At 43.8% G+C, this 21,622-nt stretch overlaps 1 protein-coding gene across 1 annotated transcript in view; it reads left to right on the forward strand.

Moving 5' to 3' along the window:
- LOC107110635 (C-factor-like) overlaps nt 1–10,339 on the forward strand; it is a 14,097-nt gene extending 3,758 nt beyond the window's left edge. The window contains exons 3-6 of the mRNA XM_015411435.1: nt 2,115–2,302; nt 3,720–3,875; nt 9,402–9,512; nt 10,214–10,339. Coding sequence (XP_015266921.1) covers nt 2,115–2,302; nt 3,720–3,875; nt 9,402–9,512; nt 10,214–10,327 — 569 coding nt within the window. The 3' untranslated portion in view covers nt 10,328–10,339. The remainder of the gene's footprint in view (nt 1–2,114; nt 2,303–3,719; nt 3,876–9,401; nt 9,513–10,213) is intronic.
- Nucleotides 10,340–21,622: the final 11,283 nt, after the last annotated feature.

A 21,622-nucleotide genomic window follows, 5' to 3' on the forward strand; every position in this document is an offset into this window, starting at 1 on the left:
TTGAGTGGGGTTGGTGATGAAATGTCATGCAAAAAGGCAAGGCTCTCTTTCCTCTGCTCAGCTGTAGTCCATTTGTTGCTCAGCCCTGCAGCGACACCTTGTGGCACGGTTTCCACTTCCTCGTGAAGAAAATTAAACTTCTCAAGAGAATTTTTTAAAAATTGAAAAGAGGAGATGTGCACCTCTCACAAATCAGCATGGAAGGGGCAACACCATGTAATTGCTGAAGCGAGAATAAATCAGTGTTTTGTGAAATGGCTAAAATGCAGTTTAGAAACATTCGGAATGGCCATGCAGAAAGACGGTGGGTCTTCCTGGGTCTTCTTGCCACAAGGACACTCCTGTGATGACTTTATGAAGCAACCGATGGGAAATTTACAAGCAGAAGAATCATTCTGCTGAATTAGTAGGAGGTGTCAATAACAACTTTTTTTCATGCAAGTCGTGCTGCGACTGACTTATGGTGACCCTAGCAAGGGGCTTTCAGGGGAAGGGAGCAAGAGAGGTGGTTTGCCATTGCCTTCTGCTGCGGAGTCGTCCTTGAGTCGTCAGCTTCCAGGATCTGGTGAGACTGGGCTATACCATGCCACCTTCCCTCCAAATAATTGATAGGTAAAGGTTTCCCTTGCTTGAAAGCCAGTCGGATCTAACTCTAGGGGGTAGTGCTCATCTCCGTTTCCAAGCCTAGCGTTGTCCAAAGACGTTTCCGTGGCCATGTGGCTGGCATGACTAGATGCCAAGGCGCATGGAATGCTATTACCTTCCCACCAAAGTGGTACCTATTTATCTACTTGCAATTTCTTGCTTTCGAACTGCTAGCTTGGCAGGAGCTGGGGCCAGAGATGGGAGCTCACTTCGTCATGCGGCACCCGGGTCCCGAACTACCGAGCTACTGACCTTCCGGTCTGCCGCTCAGCATCTTAAGCTCTGTAGGATAAAAGGAAGCTGGGGGAACATACAAGCTGCTTCTGTGCTGGGAAGTACTGTCAAGTTGCAGCTGACTTATGGCATCCCTCCTGGGTTTTTAGGGCAAGAGATGAACAGAGGTGGTTTGACATAGTCTGCCTCTGCATAATGACCCTGGACTTCCTTGGTGGCCTCCCAGCCAAGTACCAACCCAGGCTGATCCTACTTTCAAGATCTGGGGTGAGACCAGGAAGAAGCCAGCTGTGGTGGGGAGGAAGAGCCTCCTCAGCCAGCCAACCAGCATGCGCTGGGAGGAGGCGGGACAGGAAGATACAATCACAGGTGCTGAGGGGGCTGACCTGCCTCCCAAGGGTGACTCGTTTTCAGGGGAGGGAAGGAAGTTCCCATGGAGCACGTGTCATCTGGACGACTGCTTTTAAAAGCGGGTGGGAAGAGGCCAATGTGGCACTTGGGCAGCGTTTCCTCTAAGCTGAGTTAGTCTGAGCTAGCTCACAGTTTTTTAGCCTTCAGCTCACATATTTTTTTTCTTAGCTCAGGAAGGAATGCTCCAGATTTGGCAGTAGCCAAATCGCTAGCTCACAACTTTAATACCAGTAGCTCACAAACTAGAATTTTTGCTCACAAGTCTCCACAGTTTAGAGGGAGCATTGCATGTGGGTGGCTTTTTCCTAAATCCTGGGAGATTTAGGTGTCATAGAACTCCTTTCCCTCTTACTTCCAAGGACAAGGGAGGGTGCGAGGACACCCTGTGGGCAGAAAGGGGCAAGGACGCACAACCGTGTACTGCAGCAAAACAAAGCAGAAGCCCAGTAGCACCTTACAGACTAACAGTATGTATTCCGGCATGAGTTTTCATGGGTCAGAGCTCGCTTCTTCAGATGCAATGGAAGAAAGAGAATCGTTTCCCTCATTTTGATGTAGAAAATTACAGGGGAAAAGAGAGGAAGATGCGCAAACAAGGGCCTGCTTTCCCTCATTTTGAAAATTACAGAAGAGAGGAAGATGCGCAAACAAGGGCCTGATATTGTAAATCAGGTGTGGCTCTCGAGGTGAAAGTCCCCCAAATCTTAGCTCAACACTGTGACCACTACGTTACATTGACTACAGCGCACAGGCCCACAGGGATAGAACCTGGCTGGGATGCTTCATCTTTAATGACCTTTCAAACCTTCTGTTTGCTGCTGCAGAGATTACAGACTCATCCAGCATCCAGGCTGCTGTAACCAAAGTCACAGATCTTCTGCAAGGAGCCGGGCTGAATCTCCTGATTAACAATGCTGGGGTGGCAAAGGATAACAGTCTGGAATCAGAGACAGCAGAGGACATGGCCGAGGTGTACAAAAACAACGTGATAGGGCCCATGATGGTGACCCAGGTAAGGAAGTCCTATGGCCCCTTCTTCACAGAAACATCTTGCATTTTACAGCTCTTAATGCCTGTAGTGTTTGGTGGCTTCATTATCGGACCACCCGCTGCCCTTTGTTTTACAGAAGACAGTCTTCTGTCTAACCACTGCCTGGCAAACAGAAATTCCAGTCATATGCGGCTTTTCATTTTAGGAGGGGGACATGATCTAGGGTTGCCAACTTCTAGGTGCTTATGGTATAAGATATGACACTTTGTATTATAGATGTATGCTTAAGGTAGATCTATTTTGTGCTTTTTATTTTTTAAATTTTTCTGTACTATTATGTAAATATTAGCGTCAAGTATTACCAAACAAAGGTTCACCAAAGCAATACATCAAAGTCCAGGTTTACACTATGTTCAAACATTCAAACAGCACCTTTTCAGTTTCACATTCACTGGTCCCAGGGGACTCTAGTAATTTACCTGTACCCAGTACAGTCTTTTTCAAGGACAGTGATATGCATACAAGACATAAGGTGCAATTATAAAATAGATAAATCCTATCAGGATCTATTTAAAGCTATGATTTTAGCTGCCCATGCGGTTATGGCGCTTGGCTGGAAAGATGCTACAAAATGGACTATAGACAGATGGAATGGTTATTTATATGAATGGGTACAGTCGGACATATTAACGATATTAAAACAGGAAAAGCTAATGAGGATAAGAATTTGGAAGTCAAGAAGAGATGGTTTGAGTATATAAGGCCCTGGTCACATGTTGAATTTGCCGCGCGAAAGGCACGAATGTCCAGTGGATTTTCGGGGTGCGATCACACCACAACATCTGGGAAGCATAGCGCACCCGTGGCCAACTGGGAAAGTGGGTGGGCACTTTGGCATCCATGGGCGCCATGTTGGAGACCCCTGATCTAAACCATGAAAACTGATTATAATAAACTTTATACTGGAAATGTTAGCCGTTCAGTGTCCCTTTATACTGGAACTGTTTCCACTTATTTGTACTGGAACGGTTCTAAGGAGAAATCAGGAAATAATATTGAGTGTGATGATGGCTGCAAGACTTCTTTTTGCCCAGCACTGGAAAGAACAAAACTGTCCTAAAAAAATAGCTTGGTTGCTCTGGAAAGACATGAGAAAAATGGACAGATGTTGTCCTTCTGTATTCCAACAAATGGAATCTGAAACGGGAAACAGGCAGTTTGTTTATGGTATCTTTTGAGTAATATCATATTTGAATAATAATTTTGAATAATATTATATTATTTTGGACTGTGAATGTGTACGCGTTTTTATGTTGCCATTTAGAAAAGAGAAAAACTGAAACAGGGAGTGACTGTGAAACAAAACAAAAATTGTAACAGCCCATATTCCTACAAATGGTGGCACTGCTCTCCTTGATTCTTCCCTCTCCTTCTCCAGGCATTCCTCTTGCTGAGGAAGGCGTCTCAGGAAAGCCGCCAGAAAGGGATGAGCTGCAGCAAAGCTGCCATCATCAACGTGTCCAGCGAAGGCGGCTCCATCACCAACATCCTCATATTTGACCTTGTGCCGTGCATTGGTTACCGCTGTAGCAAGGTAGGGACCAAGGAGGAGGGGTCGACTCTTTTTTCATGGTTAAAAATTAAGAATATAGAAGTTTCCAGGGGCTTCCGGTCGGATAAAATGACGAGTTGACGCACCCTGAAATAGCTCAGGGTGGACGGTGGCTTCTTCTGACAGTTTGGGCAAGTTTTTGCCCAACGCGGCATCCCCTAGTCAGGGAGATTGACTAGCAAGCAACTAGGTCCAAGGAGAGAGTTGAGATCGGTGGGATCAAGGCTTGGAGGCTTGATTAACACTTTGATCTCCTCCCCTGAAGCGGACACCTGCAAGCAGCACTAAAGGAGCCAGCCGAGCTGAGGATTCAGCATAAATTTGCCATTTCCCGACTTCTTAAGAACTAAGACTGATCTGGAGCAGAGAGAAGCAGCGCGAAAACCTAAGATAAACAAGAAAGATAACGAAAACGCTTTGCTTACCGGGAGAGAGTTGAAGCGAAGTTTGAAATAAGCAGACAAGCGCATAAAGTTGTTTAAAAAGCAAACGGTCCATTCCGGTGACTGAAATAACTTTTAAAACGCATAAAATCAAGCAAGAAAGACTTTGTTTAACATTCCTGTGGTGGCGAGAGAGAAACAGCAGGGTCAAAATTGAAACTGTCGTATAAAAAATCGTGAGAAAGAGAGAACAAAGGAGTAACAAAAATGCACTTCCGGTGGGATTTGGGAGAGGAGAGACAAGCTGAGTGCTAGAGTGGATGACGGAGGACTGACAGGTAACCAGAAGAAGATCGGAGGGGAAAAAGAAGGACACTAAGGGACGGAATACTTGGCTGGACAGGAAACAGGAAGATAAAGAAGAGCCTACTCTAGCCTGAAAACCATAGAGAAATTGTGCCCGCCATTTTGCGGAGGACTGAACTTTAAAAAGTAAATTTAAGGTTGGACTTTAATTAAAGAAGAGCAAAAAGTTGGCGATTCGAATAAGCGCATAAAAGAGATTTGGAATATATACAGGAATTTGGAATACAACGGAATTTAAAAATTTTCAAAAACGGAGCTAAGAGGCAGACAGAGAGCAGCATCAACATCGAGTCCAAAAATGGCAGGGAAAGAAAAAAGGGAGTGGCAAGCGGCAATGGATGCCATGGAAAAAAGAATGATGGAAGCTATCCAAGTCTTGGGGAAACAGCTGGAGCAGCAGATGGAAAAACAGTTGGAAAAACAAATGGAACAACTAGAAGACGTGCAAGAAATTTTTTTGGCCAAAATGAAAGAACTAGTGGTTTCTGAAGTAGCAGAGGTCAAGAAAGAGATGGCAGAAATTTAAAAAGAATTTCAAGGTTTAGCGACAAAATCTTCAGAAATGGAGCGAAAGTCACAAGATATTGACAAAAATTGGAAATTGTGATTCAAGAAAACCTATCTGAGGCTGAGAGGTATTGAAGAAAAAACAGATGAAGATATCCGTTCAACAGTGGTTACAGCTTTGACAGAGTTCCTGGAAGAAGATGATGGTGTGCTGAATGCCAGTTTTGACTTAATTTATAGAGTTAATTCAGCGTATGCCCAGAAGAAGAAGTTGCCGAGAGATGTGATTGTGCAACTGACCACAAAAAAAATGAAAGAGGATATTTTTAAGAAACAATTTACACAATCACTGGAGATTGATGGGAAAAAGATAATAATAATGAAGGAGCTCCCAAGAACGATTATTCAAGACAGGAAAAAATACAAGAACTTGGTGGATAAGTTGAAGCAACTTAGCATCAGATTCAGATGGGAAATACCACAAGGATTGTCTTTCTCTTACCATTCGTTAAGATATACAATCAAGATACAGAGCAAATGTATAGATTTTTGGCCGACAATTTAGAAGATTTTGGAGATAAGTAACAAAAGACAATATGGATTACAAATTTTTATCATGGAATGTGAATGTGCTAAATTCGCCTAATAAAAGGAAATTAAAATATTGGTTGGCTAAACAAAAATGCAATATAATTTGTCTGCAAGAAGAGCATATTAGGAAACAAGACAGCAAATATTTGATTGACAAAAAATTAGGAGAAGAATTCTATTCTTTGACAGCAAAGAAAAACAATGGTACTGTGATTTATGTTAACAAAGAACTGGAACCTAAAGAAATTTTTAAAAATAAAGAGGGAAGATATATTGGAGTTCTTCCACTGATAATGGAGAAAATAAAAGAATTTGGAGATTTGGCAGGTTTCTATGTGAACAAGAATAAGTCAAAGGTGATGTGCAAAAATATGACGAGAGAAAAACAACAAGAATTACAAGATCTGATACAATGTGAAGTAGTTAAAAAAACCAAATACTTAGGTATTGAATTGACAATGAAAAATATAGACCTTTTTAAGAATAACTATGACAAATTTTGGAGTCGAATACAGCAAGACATACAAAAATGGGACACCTTAAACTTGTCATTAATGGGAAGAATATCAGTGGTTAAAATGAATGTTTTGCCTCGATTGATGTTTTTATTTCAGACTATTCCAGTAGTAAACGATGCTAAACCATTGAATGTGTGGCAAAAAGAGATTTCAAAATTTGTCTGGGCCGGAAAAAACCCAAGGATTAAAATGAAGATCCTGTGTGACGCAAAAGAGAGAGGAGGATTTCAACTACCCAACTTTAAACTCTACCATGATGCTGTGTGCCTAACGTGGCTTGAAAAGTGGATTAATTTGGAAGACAGGAAATTATTGACACTAGAAGGACATGATTGCAAATTTGGTTGGCATGCTTATTTATGGTATGGGAAAGTAAAAATGGATAATTTTTTCAAACACCGTTATATAAGAAGAACGTTATTTGAGACTTGGATGAGATACAAAAGATTCTTCTTTGAACAAAGACCACTTTGGATAGTCCCAACGGAAGTTGTTAAACAATATTCAAGACATAAAGGTGAGGACTGGATACCGTATAGAGACATTCTGAAGGTGGTAGGGAAAAATCTTGAGTTAAAAAGTAGAGAGGAGATAGATTTTGAATATGATTGGTTAAATTATAGACAGATTTATGATTTATATAAGGCTGATAAAAAGGAATTTGGGTTCAGAGAAAAAAATAATGAAATGGAATGTGTGTGGGTGGGTGGAAAAAGGGGAAAAAATGATATCAAAAATTTATAAAGTATTGCCGAAATGGTATACTGAAGACGAAACGGTAAAGGAACAAATGATTAAATGGGCAATTAATATGAATAAAGAGATATCTATGTCTTCTTGGGAATGTTTATGGAAAAGTTCAATGAAAATTTCAACACGTAATAATTTAAAAGAAAATTGTTATAAAATGATGTATAGATGGTATATGGCGCCAAAAAAGATTGCTAATATGAGTGATAATATGTCAAACAAATGTTGGAAATGTAAAAAAGTAGAAGGTTCCTTTTACCATATGTGGTGGACTTGTGACAAAGCAGTGAACTTTTGGACTGAGGTCCATAATGAAATGCAAAAAATCTTGAAATGTCCCTTCAAAAGAGAACCAGAAATATTACTTTTGGGTCTGAAAATGGAAGAGGTGAATGTAGCAAAAAGAACACTGCTATGGTACTTGATTACAACGGCTAGAATGACTTATGCTCAATGCTGGAAACAAGAAAAGAAACCAGAATTATGGGAGTGGATAAGGAAGGTACTTTTTATGGCAGAAATGGACAAAATGACGAGAAAACTAAATAACAGAGAAGATGAAGAATGCTTTGAAGATTGGAAGGATTTTAAAGATTATATAGAAAAACACTGGGATGTTAAAAATAAATTGTTTTGCTTTAATAACTATTAAGAATAGACGTTAGACATGTTGGAATTAAAAAGTTACTGAGTAGTTACCTATAATGTTGAAAAATATAACTAAGAGAGTAAAGGAAACTGTAAACATGTAAGCAACGTTAATGAAAAAGGAAAAAACTGGGAAATGAATATGAAGTCGGGGGTGGGAACGCTGCGGGAAGCCTGAAGCTGGGGAGGGAGGGGATATTGGAAAAGGGATGTATTAAGAATTGAGATATGGCTAAAAGTTGGACTTGCTGTTATATCCTCATAATAAAATTTGTTTTTCGAAAAAGAGTACAGAAGTTTCCCAACACACGTTCCACCCCAGGAAAGGAGTTTGTAAGCCGCTCTGTGACTCCGAGTGAAGGGCAGGGTATAAATCCAATCTCTTCTCTTCTTCGATGTTGACATCGACATCTGCTTAACTTCTCTGTTGTCTTTTCCATTCTCAAAATTTAGAGTGTAATCTCCCTCGGGGAATGGATGCTGGTCTTCCCCCTCCTCCCTTATGTAACTGCTAAGGCCTATATCCTTTTTTGATGGTACAGTATATAAGGATGAGAAATGTTTAGAAGCAAGCTCAGACTCGTTGGGAAAAAAAGGTGTGTTCAGAGCTGCTGCAAGTAAAATAAATACAATCTATGCCTAATGGGGAACATGAAAGAATGTTACTTAGATTCCTTAGAAATAGGGTTGCCAGCAACCAGGGGAGACCGAGGGGGCGCAAAGACTTATTTTTTCAGTTTCATGTAAAAGAAGAAGAAGAAGAGGAGGAGGAGGAGGAGGAGGAGGAGGAGGAGGGAGAAGAAGAAGAGATTGGATTTATACCCCGCCCTTCACTTGTAGTCTCAGAGAACCTTACAATCTCCTTTCCCTTCCCTTCCCCACAACAGACACCCTGTGAGATAGGTGGGGCTGAGAGAGCTCTGAGAGAACTGCCCTTTCAAGGACAGCTCTTGTCAGAACTATGGCTTGCCCAAGGTCATTCAGCAGCTGCAAGGGGAGGGGTGAGGAATCAAACCCAGTTCTCCCAGATTAGAGTCCGCGCAATTAACCACCACACCAAACTGCTGATGCTGTGACATCACTTACGGAGCGACCTAGAACTGACATCATTACACTGGGACACCAGGATGTTGTAACAGTAAGCTTAACTGGTTCTCTGAATTCCCAGCTGTGATTTATTTATTTTTTTAAGTAAGCCTCCGTCCCTTTTCCTCTTGGAAGTATAAGGGAAAAGGCATATCGCTGAAAGGGAAGGTGCTAGATACTTTTTAAAATTAAAGCTGGGAATTCAGATAACCTGCTAAGCCTGTCATTACAACAGGATATTAATGTATCAATATTGGTGTAGTGGTTAAGTGTGCGGACTCTAATCTGGGAGAACTGGGTTTGACTCCCCACTCCTCCACTTGTATCTGATGGATGCCCTTGGGCAAGCCATAGTTCTGACAAGAGCTGTCCTTGAAAAAGAGCAGTTCTTGAAAGAGCTCTCTCAGCCTCAAAATAACCAGGAACCCCCCTGGGACAGGACCTAAGTGAAAGCTTAAAGGCACAAAAATGTATGCAGAAAACTGGGGAGAAACCGAAGCACTCTAAGGGCAGAACCGAGTGGAAAAACCCATGCAGAAAGCCCTACCACTGTTCTAGATCTACAAAACCTGCCGTTGACCTGTTGCCTCCTCATGGAACTGAATGCTTCTTCTCCCCAGTTTCTGGCATGTCTCTCTCTCTCTCTCTCTCTCTCGTAGGCTGCTCTGAACATGCTCACTCGGTGCCAGTCACTGGGATATGCGGAAGACGAGATCCTGTGCGTTGCATTGCATCCTGGATGGGTGCAGACGGACATGGGAGGAACAGAGGTAGGTGATTCATGGGGTGAATTTTGTCTGCACACATCCCAGATTGATTTCAATATTTTAGGTTTACAGCTAAATAAGGCTCCGATGGTTTATTAACTTTTGGTATTTCAAAGATACTTCAGACATCCTCACTAACTAAAAACCTAAGAATCGCGTCCTTGAACCAGGCCAAAAATGATCTCTAGTCCCACACTAGAGCCAGAATCCAACGTAGTGTCAGAAGTGCGTCCGGTTTTTTCTGAACTCTGTGTTGGATTATGACTAGAATTTCAGCAGTTGCCAACTCTGGATTTGGAAATTCTTGGAGATCTGGGGGTGGAGCCTGGGGAAGGCGGAGTTTGGGGAGGGGAGGGGCTTAAGCCCGGTGCAATGCAAAGGAGTCCTCCCTCCAAAGCAGCCGTTCTCTCCAGGGGAACTAATCTATGGCATCTGGAGACGAGCTATAATTCTGGGAAATCTCTAGGCCCCCACCTGGAGGTTGGCAACCCTAGTTCAGGATTGTCCTGTTACATTTCTTACCAGCATTCACTCACCTGTCCCTCCCTCCCCCAGCAGAAGATGGGAGGCCCCTTTCCTACTAATACCCTGTACTGGACTGTACCAGCCTACTTTCATCCCTGACCACTGGTCCCTCTTACTAATTTATCATTTTTTAATGCACAGCGCAAGTCTTCATGTACTCTCTCTTTTCAAATGGGCAGGCCACCATGCCAGTGGATGCAAGTGCAAGAGCCATCCTGAACACCTTTGGCCGTCTCACTGAGAAAGACAACGGCACTTTTGTGAACTGGGAGGGGGCAGGCGTGCCTTGGTGAGAGACAGATCGTGCAAGGGGTCTTGCCAAGACCATGGCCACACATCCCGGAAAATCTACAGCAACTAATTAAAATTTATGTTTGACAGTCATTTGATATCTTTGTCATTTGATATCTTTCTTTCATTATGTTTTTAAGTTTGATTATGCTACGCACATGGATTTTGTTGCTACTGTACTTGTGAATGTTTATGTTGAAGACAATAAATCCATTAATTACTCAAGCTGATACAAAGAGTGAAGTCCTGTAACTCCTTAAAGATTAATACATTTATTTGGGCTGTATTTGAGTCCAGTAGCATCTTACATTCATTATGGTAGAAGTTTTGTCCGTAAGCCTCCTTTAGAAAAAGCAAATGCTGTAGCTCGTGTACTCATTTGTTAGCTATGAATAAAGACTAGACACAGCAGGAAAGCACATGCTCGCATGAGTCCCTGGCATCTCCAATGAAAATGGATCTTAGGTACCAGAATTTTGGGGGAATTTTATTTATATTCAACTGCCAATATAAGTAAACAATAGTGAGAGAGATGGATTTTTTCTCTGGTGTAGTGGTTACCAGGGCCAGTTTGGTGCAGTGGTTACAAGTGGCAGACTCTAATCTGGAGAACCGGGTTTGATTCCCCACTCCTTCACATGCAAGCAGCTGGGTGACCTTGGGTCAGTCAACGCTCTCTCAGAGCTGTTTTCTTAAGAGGAGTACTCGAAAGAGCTCTCTCAGCCCCACCTACTGCACAGGGTGTCTGTCGTGGGGGGAGGAAGGGAAAGGAGATTGTAAGCCGCTCTGGGACTCTGAGTGAAGAGCAGGGTATAAAACCCAACTCTCCTCCTCCTCCTCCTCCTCCTCCTCCTCTTTCTTGATATAAGGTAGCATCGCCAACTCTAGCTTGGGGTATTCCTGGAGTTTTGGAGGCAGGGCCTGGAGGAGAGCAGAGTTTGGGGAGGGGAGGTGGCGCAGCAGGGATGTGATGCTGTTCCAGGACTCATGTTTCTACTAGATTCTATGGTATACGACACAGTCCACCCTCTGAAGCTGCCATTTCCTCCAGGGGGATGCTTTTCTGAAGTCTGGAGACCAGTTGCAATTCCTGGACAGCTCCCCCACCCCCAAGATTATCAACCCCACCGAGATTGTGAATAAAGGTAAAGGTAAAGGTTCCCTTGCTCGAAAGCCAGTCGAGTCCAACTCTAGGGTTGCGGTGCTCATCTCCGTTTCAAAGCCGAAGAGCCAGCGCTGGCCGAAGACGTTTCCGTGGTCATGTGGCCGGCATGACTAACCACCAAGGCGCACGGAACGCTGTTACCTTCCCACTGAAGCGGTACCTATTTATCTACTTGCAATTTCTTGCTTTCGAACTGCTAGGTTGACAGGAGCTGGAACTAGAGATGGGAGCTCACTCCGTCATGCGGCACACTCGGGTCTCGCACGGCTGAACTACTGGCCTTCCAGAGCCTGCAGTTCAGCGTCTTAACTACTTGAGCCACCGTAGCTCCTAAGATTGTGAATAAGAGAAGCTTAATTTGATTGAATGCTTGATTTTGGCTGGCTCTTGCCTATTCCCTTTATTGTTATAAAACACATAACACCATAAATTGATACAAACGGATTCTTATTCCAAGGCTGAATAGTCACAGCATGAATTTACCTGGAAGAGCTCCCTTCCTGGTTCCACTGGTGTATTCTACACCAAGCCTGAGTTTTATAAATCTCACTGTTTATACTGAAGATCAATGAACACAGAGGAGTTATTTCTTGCCTGTCTGTGCTTACATGCAAGAGAGGGGAATCAGCAAAACCAGAAAAGTATCTCCCTCCTGTGCTGTTTCTGTGTGGGGGGGAATCTTGGGCAGTAAAGCGGAAATCCGTTCTCCCTCCCACAGTGGATTCTGAGCCTGTTTGGGCTACCATTTATTTTTTAAAAAAATTCCCCACAGCTACTGTGCGGCCATGGGAATTCGGGTTGGGTCGCAGGGCTCTTTTTGTAGCAGGAGCTCCTTTGCATATTAGGCCACACCTCCCTAGTGTAGCCAATCCTCCAAGAGCTTACAGAGCTCTTCTTACTGGGGCTACTGTAAGCTCTTGGAGGATTGGCTACATCAGGGGTGTGTGGCCTAATATGCAAAGGAGCTCCTGCTACAAAAAGAGCCTGTCCGGGGAACCTTCATGGCAGAGGCAGTGTACCTCTGCTGGGGGTGAAGGTGGGGCAATAGCATGGGAAGAATGTTGCCCATAACAAGCTTGCAAGCTTCCCAGAAGCATGGCGTTGAGCACAGTAGAACCACTGGAATAGACAGAATCTTAGTCTGCTCTGCCAGGGATCTTCTCATGTTCTTGTGTTCTAAACTGGGTTTTAGCTCAAATCTGCATTGGTCTTTCTCACTGCTGTGACAACGGCCGCGCATCATTTTTTTTTTCTAAGTCTACATTTCATTTCGGATTAATCTTCCTACTATATCGTTCGTTTTTTTGCTGTCTGCATCATTTTATTGCCCTCTGGTGGCCACTCTGTTGTCACTGCGGTGCCTCATCGCCTTAATTGGATCTGGTTGGCCCGATCTCCATTTGCTGTGTGAAGCAGTTTCGGTCTCATCCAAATCCTCACAGGATCAGGATAGTTACAACAGCAAAAGTAAAATTTAACCCTCTGTTTTAAAAAAATGTCCATACCTACTTCACTAGCCACAGTTAAACAATAAGGACTAACAGTCTACCCAGTGTAGATACGTTCCTACAGAAGATTCACCCACCATGGAGGTCTTTCTCCATCCCTTTCTCCAATCATCAGAACAGGAAGTCTCTCCTATAACAAACACTCTGTTCCTCCTCCCTTTCCTCTTTCTCCACTTGCGGGCAAAATGAAAGTGAGGAATCTGCAGGGACTGTTTTCCCCTTCAAGACACTGGGCGATTCGGCATTGGCTTTTCCCTCCGTTGTTTACCAAACCCACCTTGGAACAGAAATTCCCCTCTGCATTGCATACTGCTGTCACTTTCTTTGATCATCGGATTTTATGATACCCTCCACACTGCATGCCGCTTTCACTTTCTTTGATCATCAGGTTTTATGGTACCTTCTGCATAGATTTTTGGCCGTTCAGGGGTGACTTTGCAGTCAATACGGCATTGGCCTGGGGTATTCTGAATGTGGTTTTCAGCTGCACCTTTTCCACGGTGTTGAGAAAATGTGGAGTGGATGCCAGATGAAGAATCACCCATTGTCTATTCAGATCCTATCATCATCATCATCGACCTTTATTGGCATAGTATTACAGAAACATAAAAATAAGATAGAATCACAGTATATACCACATTAGTAGAGGAAAAGGTTAGAAACAGTCGAATTCAGAATAATATATCCCAAAAGAAAATGGTACATTAAGAACTAAGTGTTAAAAGCTTAGCTTCCCTTAGCTTCCATACCAATGAGAGGAACTCAGCTACAGATGCAGTGATTTCAGGGGACAGATCCTATCAAGCTTCAATCACCCCCCATGTGCCCTTTTGAGCTTTGGTTGTTGGATTTATTTGCATTTAAGGTACATGGAGTAAGCATTACCTTCTCGTTCTCTGGAGATGCATAAGAAAGGGAAGTGAGGAAAATTGCACTAAGTATTAACCTGTGCAAGCTGGAATGTCACAGAGGGTCAAATAAGGGTGCTGAAACCTTTGACCATCCAAATTATACCCAGGCCATGTGCACAAACCCAGAATGCCCTCCCCCAGTCCCTGTCTTCTAAATTATCTTTTCCTCTTCACTGTCAAATCTTTTTCCCAGTTAGGAAAAATCCTATTATTTCCCAAACATTTGCAAGGCAGCACCTGTAGAAAACCAACAAGAATCTCCAAGTCCCAGGGCTGGTGCTACCATTAGGACAACTAGGCGGCTGCCTAGGGCGCAGACCCCAGAGGAGACTGCCTGCTTTCCCTCCCTCCCTCCCTCCCTCCCTAATGGGGTGTCATGGGTACTGGCTCTGCTGAGGCTGACTACTCCTCAGATGAGGAGGAGACAGGGAGCAACCCAGCCTCATCTGGAGTCAGCCCAGAAGAAGAACCTTCAACAGTACCTGAGGAGGAAGAGTCCCCAGTAGCTGCACAGGAGGTGCAGTCAGAAGGAGAGACCAATCCTGAGCCTGGCCCAGCACCCCAGTTGCAGACAACCCGAAGCCAGACTCCCTGCCTAGTTCTCCTGAGTGCCCCAGATGTTGGGTGTGCCAGAGGCTGACTATGCAGGAGCGAAGGAGTGCCAGACTGCAGCTCCTGCAAAGGCAACAGGAGGAGCTGTAAGCTTTGGCAGACTCAGCTCCCAAGGAAGGGAGGACCTGTTCAAAAGCACTCCTTGCACCTGCTCCAGCACGGCAGCAACTTTGCATACTCAGACCTGCTTCTCTGTGTGTAACAGCCACTCCCTGTCCTTGAAACCTGCAACCTTGAATTGACTTCCTGGCTATCCAACCTTTGGCTCTGTGGCTTACCTTGATTCCGGACCATGTTTCCAGTGTGTAGTCTCTGCGGCAACCAGCCAAGACAGCACACAGAGTCACACAGATATGTAGAGTGCACAGCTCACCCCAGGGTTGGGCAGGCAAGCAAACCCCCGTATCGCGCTTGTACCTCCGCAACTGGCACATTGGGATCTGGGAGTGGGTTGTTGACTGGAGTGCTTCCATCTCTCAGTCTGCGTTCGGTGGACTGGGTCATTCTTGCTGTCCGATTCTTCCAGATTCTCCTGATGTACCAGTCACAACTTGTGGGGCATTGGAGGAGTTCTGGACTGATGCACTTTTTTTGGTTGACTGTTTGACAGTCTCTGCAGCAACAGCTTCTTCATATGCTATTTGGAATGTAAGTTCTTTTTTGGCAAAAAGCCGCCGTTGTAGCTTTTTGATCAGCAGGCCACATACAAGCCTGTCCCAGAGTCTCTCATTTAAGTCTGTGAAGTTGCACAGTTACACAGTTTTCCGAAGTGCCATCACATACTCAGCAATGGACATGCCTTGTGCTTGGTCACATTTGTGAAATGCGTGCCGACATACAATTTCTGAAGGCTTAAGTGAAAAATGTTCACATAGTTTGTCCTTGATTGTGTTTAACGCAGTCACCTTGAGTTCAACAGGAACCACTAATGTCCTAGCCACATTGAAGATGTTATTTCCGCAGACACTAAGGAAAGTGGATTTCTTGACAGCAGCATCCGTAATTTCTTGAGTGGTAATGTAGAATTCAAACCGGGAGATGTAAGTGCCCCAGTCTTCTGTAGTTGCATCAACGGTTTGAAGTGACCTTTGGCAGCCATTGTAGTGTCACGCTGGAGCGGCAGATGGCTGTGTTCTCTGGCGTCTCCCAAGGGGCCAAGGCAACAATTCCTTGCCCACTGCAGTGATCAGCTCAGGTTCTGTGGGGCTGCCTAACCACTGAATCCCATCCTCGTCGCCAGTGTTATATACTGAGATCAAGGCAGTGATTCAAAACAAGTGATTTCTTTATTCAGCTCAGAACACAACATGACCTTCATAGAACAATCCAACTATATACATTTTGAACTAGCGAGGCCACATTCCCTAGTACAGTAATGTCCAATCACAACAGAGCATTTAGGACCAATGGGAGTTGTTCCTGCCGAAGACCAGTGTCTTTCCAGATTGGTCTGTCACAACCCAGCGACCAATCGTACTACATGTTTTAGAATCCTAAGAGTCTATGGACCTTGTGTTTGAAGCTCCAGCTAGCTAACTTTATGCACTACATTAAGCAAATACATAACAGGGAGGGAGGGAGGGAGGGAGGGAGAGAGAGAGAGAGAGAGAGAGAGAGAGAATAGATGGTGGGAGGGAGGGAGGGAGGGAGAGGGAGAAAGAAAGCACACACACACAAAATCTTTATTGGCATTGAAAACTCAAAACATCATGGAAATACAGCAAAATACTAAGATGCATCAGTCAGTAGTGGGTTCTAGATCTTTTAGATAACAAGGACAAAGGCTGTCTACATATGGCATCTGGCGGTACCTCCCTAAAAGCACCTCCAATGGCAGAACATTAAAGCGTGCAAGCGTGCGATGATGTGGGGCTATTAAACCAAACAAATATTTTGCAGTAGAATCCATGTCAAAAAAACCCAGCCTACTTGGGGAGTATCTGCTGGCTTCCTCAACGTTCCATAAGTTCTTGCCTTTCGATGTCGAAAAATCTTTGTTTAATGATAGCATAGGCTTGTTTATCTGAAAAGGGGGCTAAATAATCTGGGGATATTCCCACTGTACAGAGTTTCTCTTCTACATATCTAAGCCATGGAAAGAGATGGGACTCAGCATGTGAGTAATAATACATTTAGTTTTAGCATGGAAATGAAGTTTAAGCCAAAACTGAGTTGTTATCAGCCATGCTCTGGTCGATAGAAGCCTTTGATTGGTTTCTAAGCATAAAGCTGCATAAGGAACATGCGAGGGAAGTCCAAGAATTTTCCGCAAAAATCTGGACTGAATTCTTTCCAAGTCTCTTTTTAAGGCTTCAATCCAGATTGGTACTCCGTAGAATAATTGAACAGTTAATTTGGCATTAAAAACGTTAAGAGCCCTTGCTTATAACGATTCGCTATTTCTATGTTATTTTATTAGTTGTTATGAGTATATTGTGATACTAAAACTAATTGTACTAACATTTTTACTAACAGTGAAAAGATCTCCTCCTCTTGGGGTTTTAGTTTAGTGTGGTTTGCTTTCCTTTCTCCTTAGTTGTAGTCCTTTCCCTAATATTTCTTTGTAGTTTTTGTAGCATTTGCAAAATAAAAAAAAAATCCCTCCGGGGATTAAAAAAAAACTTTAAGGGTCGCTGGCACATACTGGTTACCCTGGAATAATGGAAACCTGTAATCGCCGCAACGATGTTATTCGCTGCCTCAATTGTTCTCTCTTTGTGATAGACCCATCTGGTGTTATAGTAAAAGTGAATACCCAAGTACTTAAAGCTTTTGACTTGTTCGATGAGATGGCCTCCAATATTCCATCTGGACAGCTTCCAACTCTTACTGAAGATCATAATTTTGGATTTTTCAAAATTCAGAACTAGCCTATTCTTTTCACAATAGTCTACAAAGCTCTTCAAGAGGCGTTTCAGCCCTATACGAGTTAGGGACTGTTATGTAGTGGGTTGCCGCATGGATAGACGACAGACGACGACGTAGTGCATAGCACGCTTTATTAGGCACACAACAAGAACGCAGACAAACGGCCGGCAGGCCAACTATATACACCTCTGGGGACACCCCCTGGTCACCATTGGTGGGTTTGAATCTCCCGCCATGGCTCCCATTGGTTCCCCTGTGAAGGGACTAGAATCCTAGTCCCCATTGTCTTCCAGGACTGAAGCTCAGGTATGTGCGCTGACCTCCGGTGGCGGTCAGTGGACACAACAGGGACAATAGCACTGCATCATCAACATAAAGGAGTAAAGGGATGGGGATTGAGTCAAGCTCTGACTAGCTAACTTTATGCACTACATTAAGCAAATACATTACAGAGGGAGAGGGAGAGAGGGAGAGGGAGAGTAGAGAGTAGAGAATAGATGGGGGAGGGAGGGAGGGAGGGAGAGGTGGAAAGAAAGCAAGGGGAAGGGGAAACCAATTGGGGAGGCATGCCTCCCTTTCGCTTCCGCAGTTGGCATTCCAGAAGCCGCACAAGATGTGTGAAAGAGCCGCATGTAGCTCCCGAGCCATAGTTTGCCATCCCTGCACTAATCCATTGCATCTTTAAAAACAAAACCATCTAAGCTAGGGGCCATCAGCATGTTCTATGGCACTGAATTCCAAAAGTTAATTATAACTTGTCTGTAGAAAAGCTTAATTTTATTTACATATGTTAAGTTACCTCTTCAACCATCAAATATTAGCCCAGTCACAGATGACTTACTCTACCTCCAAATGTGTCAACCTCAGTTCAGGTCAACCTCCAAAGGAATGGGGATCTTCTAAGTATAGGGAAGATAACAAGAATGTTTTCTCTGTACAACTATAATATGGAAATGTGTTGCAAGGACATTGTGATTTGGACTCTCAGTTCACTTTACTCTCTTCTTTTTTTATGTCATAACCCTGTTTTCTCTGTTTTAAAGGAGAGCCCGCAATGGCAGAGGATGCAAGAGTGCGAGCCGTCCCAAATACCCTTGGCCATGCTCTGAGGGCCTAACTATATGTTACGTTTTCCCCGCATCTTCCCCAGGTCCACAGAGCTCTCCACCTTCAAGATTTGCCAGGGCTTGTGTGGTCTGAAGCTTGCAAAGACTCTCTCAGACTTCAGTGTCCTCTCTTGAACATCATGTCATCCAGTGTAAACTCTGGGTCAATGTAAAGGGGCACTACAAGGAGGCTGAAGCCGGAGGAGAGGAGAATTGTGTAAGCCACCTTGGGTCCCCACTGGGGTGGGGGTATAAGTGAAGTAAGTAAGTAAATAAATAAATATTCTGCACTGGATTTAGATCAGGATCACATTTTCCACACTTTCCTGCCCTTTGAGAATGGCAGCCATGCTTCCTGTGAGCAATGCAGCTTCATGATACCCAAGCATGTGGCACTGAGCAGGTCTCTGACAGAGGCCCATTCTGCATCTAGCATTCGCTCTGCTGTTTTACCAAACCCACGATGGAACAGAAATTCCTCTCCAAATTTTACGCCACTTTCACTTTCTTTGTCGGGTTTTATGGTAGCCTCCACACTGCACCCTGCTCTCACTTCCTTTGATATCTCTGCTTTATGGTACTGTCTGCATAGATTTATGGCTGTTTTATGGCCGTTTAGGGGTGACTCTGCAGTCAGTACAGCCTTGGCCCGGGGTTTTTGAATGTGGCTTTGAGCCGCATCTTTTCCTATTCCAGTATGAGCTTGGTAAAATAACAGAGCGGGTGCTAGATGTAGAATGGGCCAGAGACTGATTCTGCATTGGCCTTTCTCTCTGTTGTTTTACAAAACCCATGTTGGAACAGAAATTCCCCTCTGCATTGCGTGGTGCTTTAATTTCCTTTGATTATCAGGTTTTATGGTAGCTTCCACACTCCATGCCCCTTTCGAGTTCTTTTATGGTAGCCATCTGCATAGATTTATGGATGTTTTATGGCCGTTCAGGGGTGACTTTGCACTCAGTATGGCATTGCCCCGAGGGATTTGAATGTCGTTTTGAGCTGCACTTTCCCCTCCCATTTGAGAAAATGTGGAGCGAATGCTAGATACAGAATTGCCCAGAGAAAACTGAACTCTAGATTTTTTTACAGGAGGGAAACAAACCAGTGGGTTGGGGCCTCCGTTATAGGAGGGAAGTCAGTTGTCATCTATTTAAAGTGGCTGCTTTTGCACCTCTAGTGTTTGCACAAAGTCTCTAGGAGAGAACTGTGTGGAGTGTTTTTGTATCCCTTCAGCCCCACCTTAGACTAATAAAATTCTTGAATTTCAATCAACAGAAATGATAATTAAATAACATGTGCAGCTGTTTCCAGCACTTCTTAACTGTATTGGGAAATCCTGATCACAGGGCTTTCTCTTTCTCCTTTCTCCCCGCCCAAGGCATACTAAGCTGCACAGAGCGCTCCACCTTCAAGATTTGCCAGGGCTTGTCTGGTCTGAAGCTTGCAAAGACTCTCTCAGACTTCAGTGTCCTCTCTTGAACATCATGTCATCCAGTGTAAACTCTGGGTCAATGTAAAGGGGCACTACAAGGAGGCTGAAGCCATTGTCCCATACAGTGGGCACAGAAAGCCTGCCTAAATGCATAGCTTATTATGGGCAGTTCTTCCTTCCTCTGCTTTATAAACTTATTGTTACCTTCTGGCATGCAAAACTCCACAACTGGCATGAAAGCATTCTTCTCTCTTCTTGTTGTTGTTTTTTTGTATATATATATATATTTAATTTTAGAAAACAATGTTTTGTAGTGTAATAGACAGTTGTGTAATACATGAGTATAGCCAAAATCTTCTTACAAGAAACTTGCGTAAACTTGGGTGGAGGAAGAACGGAGAACTGTAGCTGGCGGGGGTAGGCAGGCCCAAGTCTTTGCTAGTAAGTAACTGGCAGACGAGTTCTGGAAATGCTGAAGGTGCAGAGCATTTTGGGGACTGGATCCAACAGGGGCATTGGCTTGGGGACTGTTAGGCAGTAGGCAGGGAAAGACAACCAACTGGAATGGATCGTTGCCACCTGTCGGGAGGAGCTGAGTTTGTCCTGGGATGTGGGCTGGAAGAAGGAAATTCCCTTTGATGCAAAAGATATTGCGCCAAAGGTTACGGACGATGGAGTTCATCGCCAAGGCTTGGTAACTTGCCTAAGTCTCAGTGCAGTTTTGATTCTCAAGAAGGTATTTGCAAGATACTTTAAATGCAAGTTAACCATTTACACCTTAATGTTCTGTGATGACCATAACAAGTGTTACTAATTAAGAGTGTAGCATTGTGTTGAAGATTAAATGCGCTTTGGTTCCTCTAATTTCTGGTCCTTGTACCTACATGTGCTTTGCCTAGTTTGTGCTTTTCGCATTTTCTGAACATATGAAGCTGCCTTAACACTGAGTCAGATCATCAGACGTCTTGCCCATAATTCTCTTCTCCGACTGGCAGCATCTCTCCAAGGTCTCAAGCAGAGGTCTTTTCTACCGGTATTGCCAGAGATTCCAGTGACTGACCCAGGGGTATCTTCTTTACCAATGAGCCTGGCAAGGCTCATAGTTCTCCAAGCAATCCAAGGCCCTTTCTGCACTAGACCTTTAATTCTGGTTCAACGATGTCTCCTTGTAGCTATTCTGCACCACACTCGGGTTCACGTCTCTTTTTATTGACCCCATACACTAACGGGGCGCATTTTAGAATTCTGGCACCCAAAACTCCTTTATAATAAAGGAGAGATACCAGAGCAATTGATTGGATAGAATGTTGGACTAGGATCTAGGAGACACAGGTTCGAATCCCCACTCTGCCATAGAAGCTCACTGGGTGACCTTGGGGCAGTCACAGACTCTCAGCCTAACTTGCCTCACAGGGTTGTTGTGAAGATGAAACGGAAGAGAGGAGAACGATGTAAGTCCCTTTGGATCCCCACTGGGGAGAAAGGGTATAAATGAAAAGAATAAATTATTCTATGGTTGATTGTGGCCAAACTGTAGCTTTCAGTCTGATCCGTAGGGGGGGAAAGTTAGATTTTTAATGATTGGGGATTGTTTTGGAAATCCCAAAAAGTTAATTAATTTACTATCCTTTCTGCACTTTAGCTGGATGCAGGCCCAAAAATATTTTAATTGCCTGTGACCAATGTATAAGACTA

Source organism: Gekko japonicus, unplaced genomic scaffold, assembly GCF_001447785.1.
Source record: "Gekko japonicus isolate JY-2015 unplaced genomic scaffold, Gekko_japonicus_V1.1 scaffold3758, whole genome shotgun sequence".
NCBI lineage: Eukaryota > Metazoa > Chordata > Lepidosauria > Squamata > Gekkonidae > Gekko > Gekko japonicus.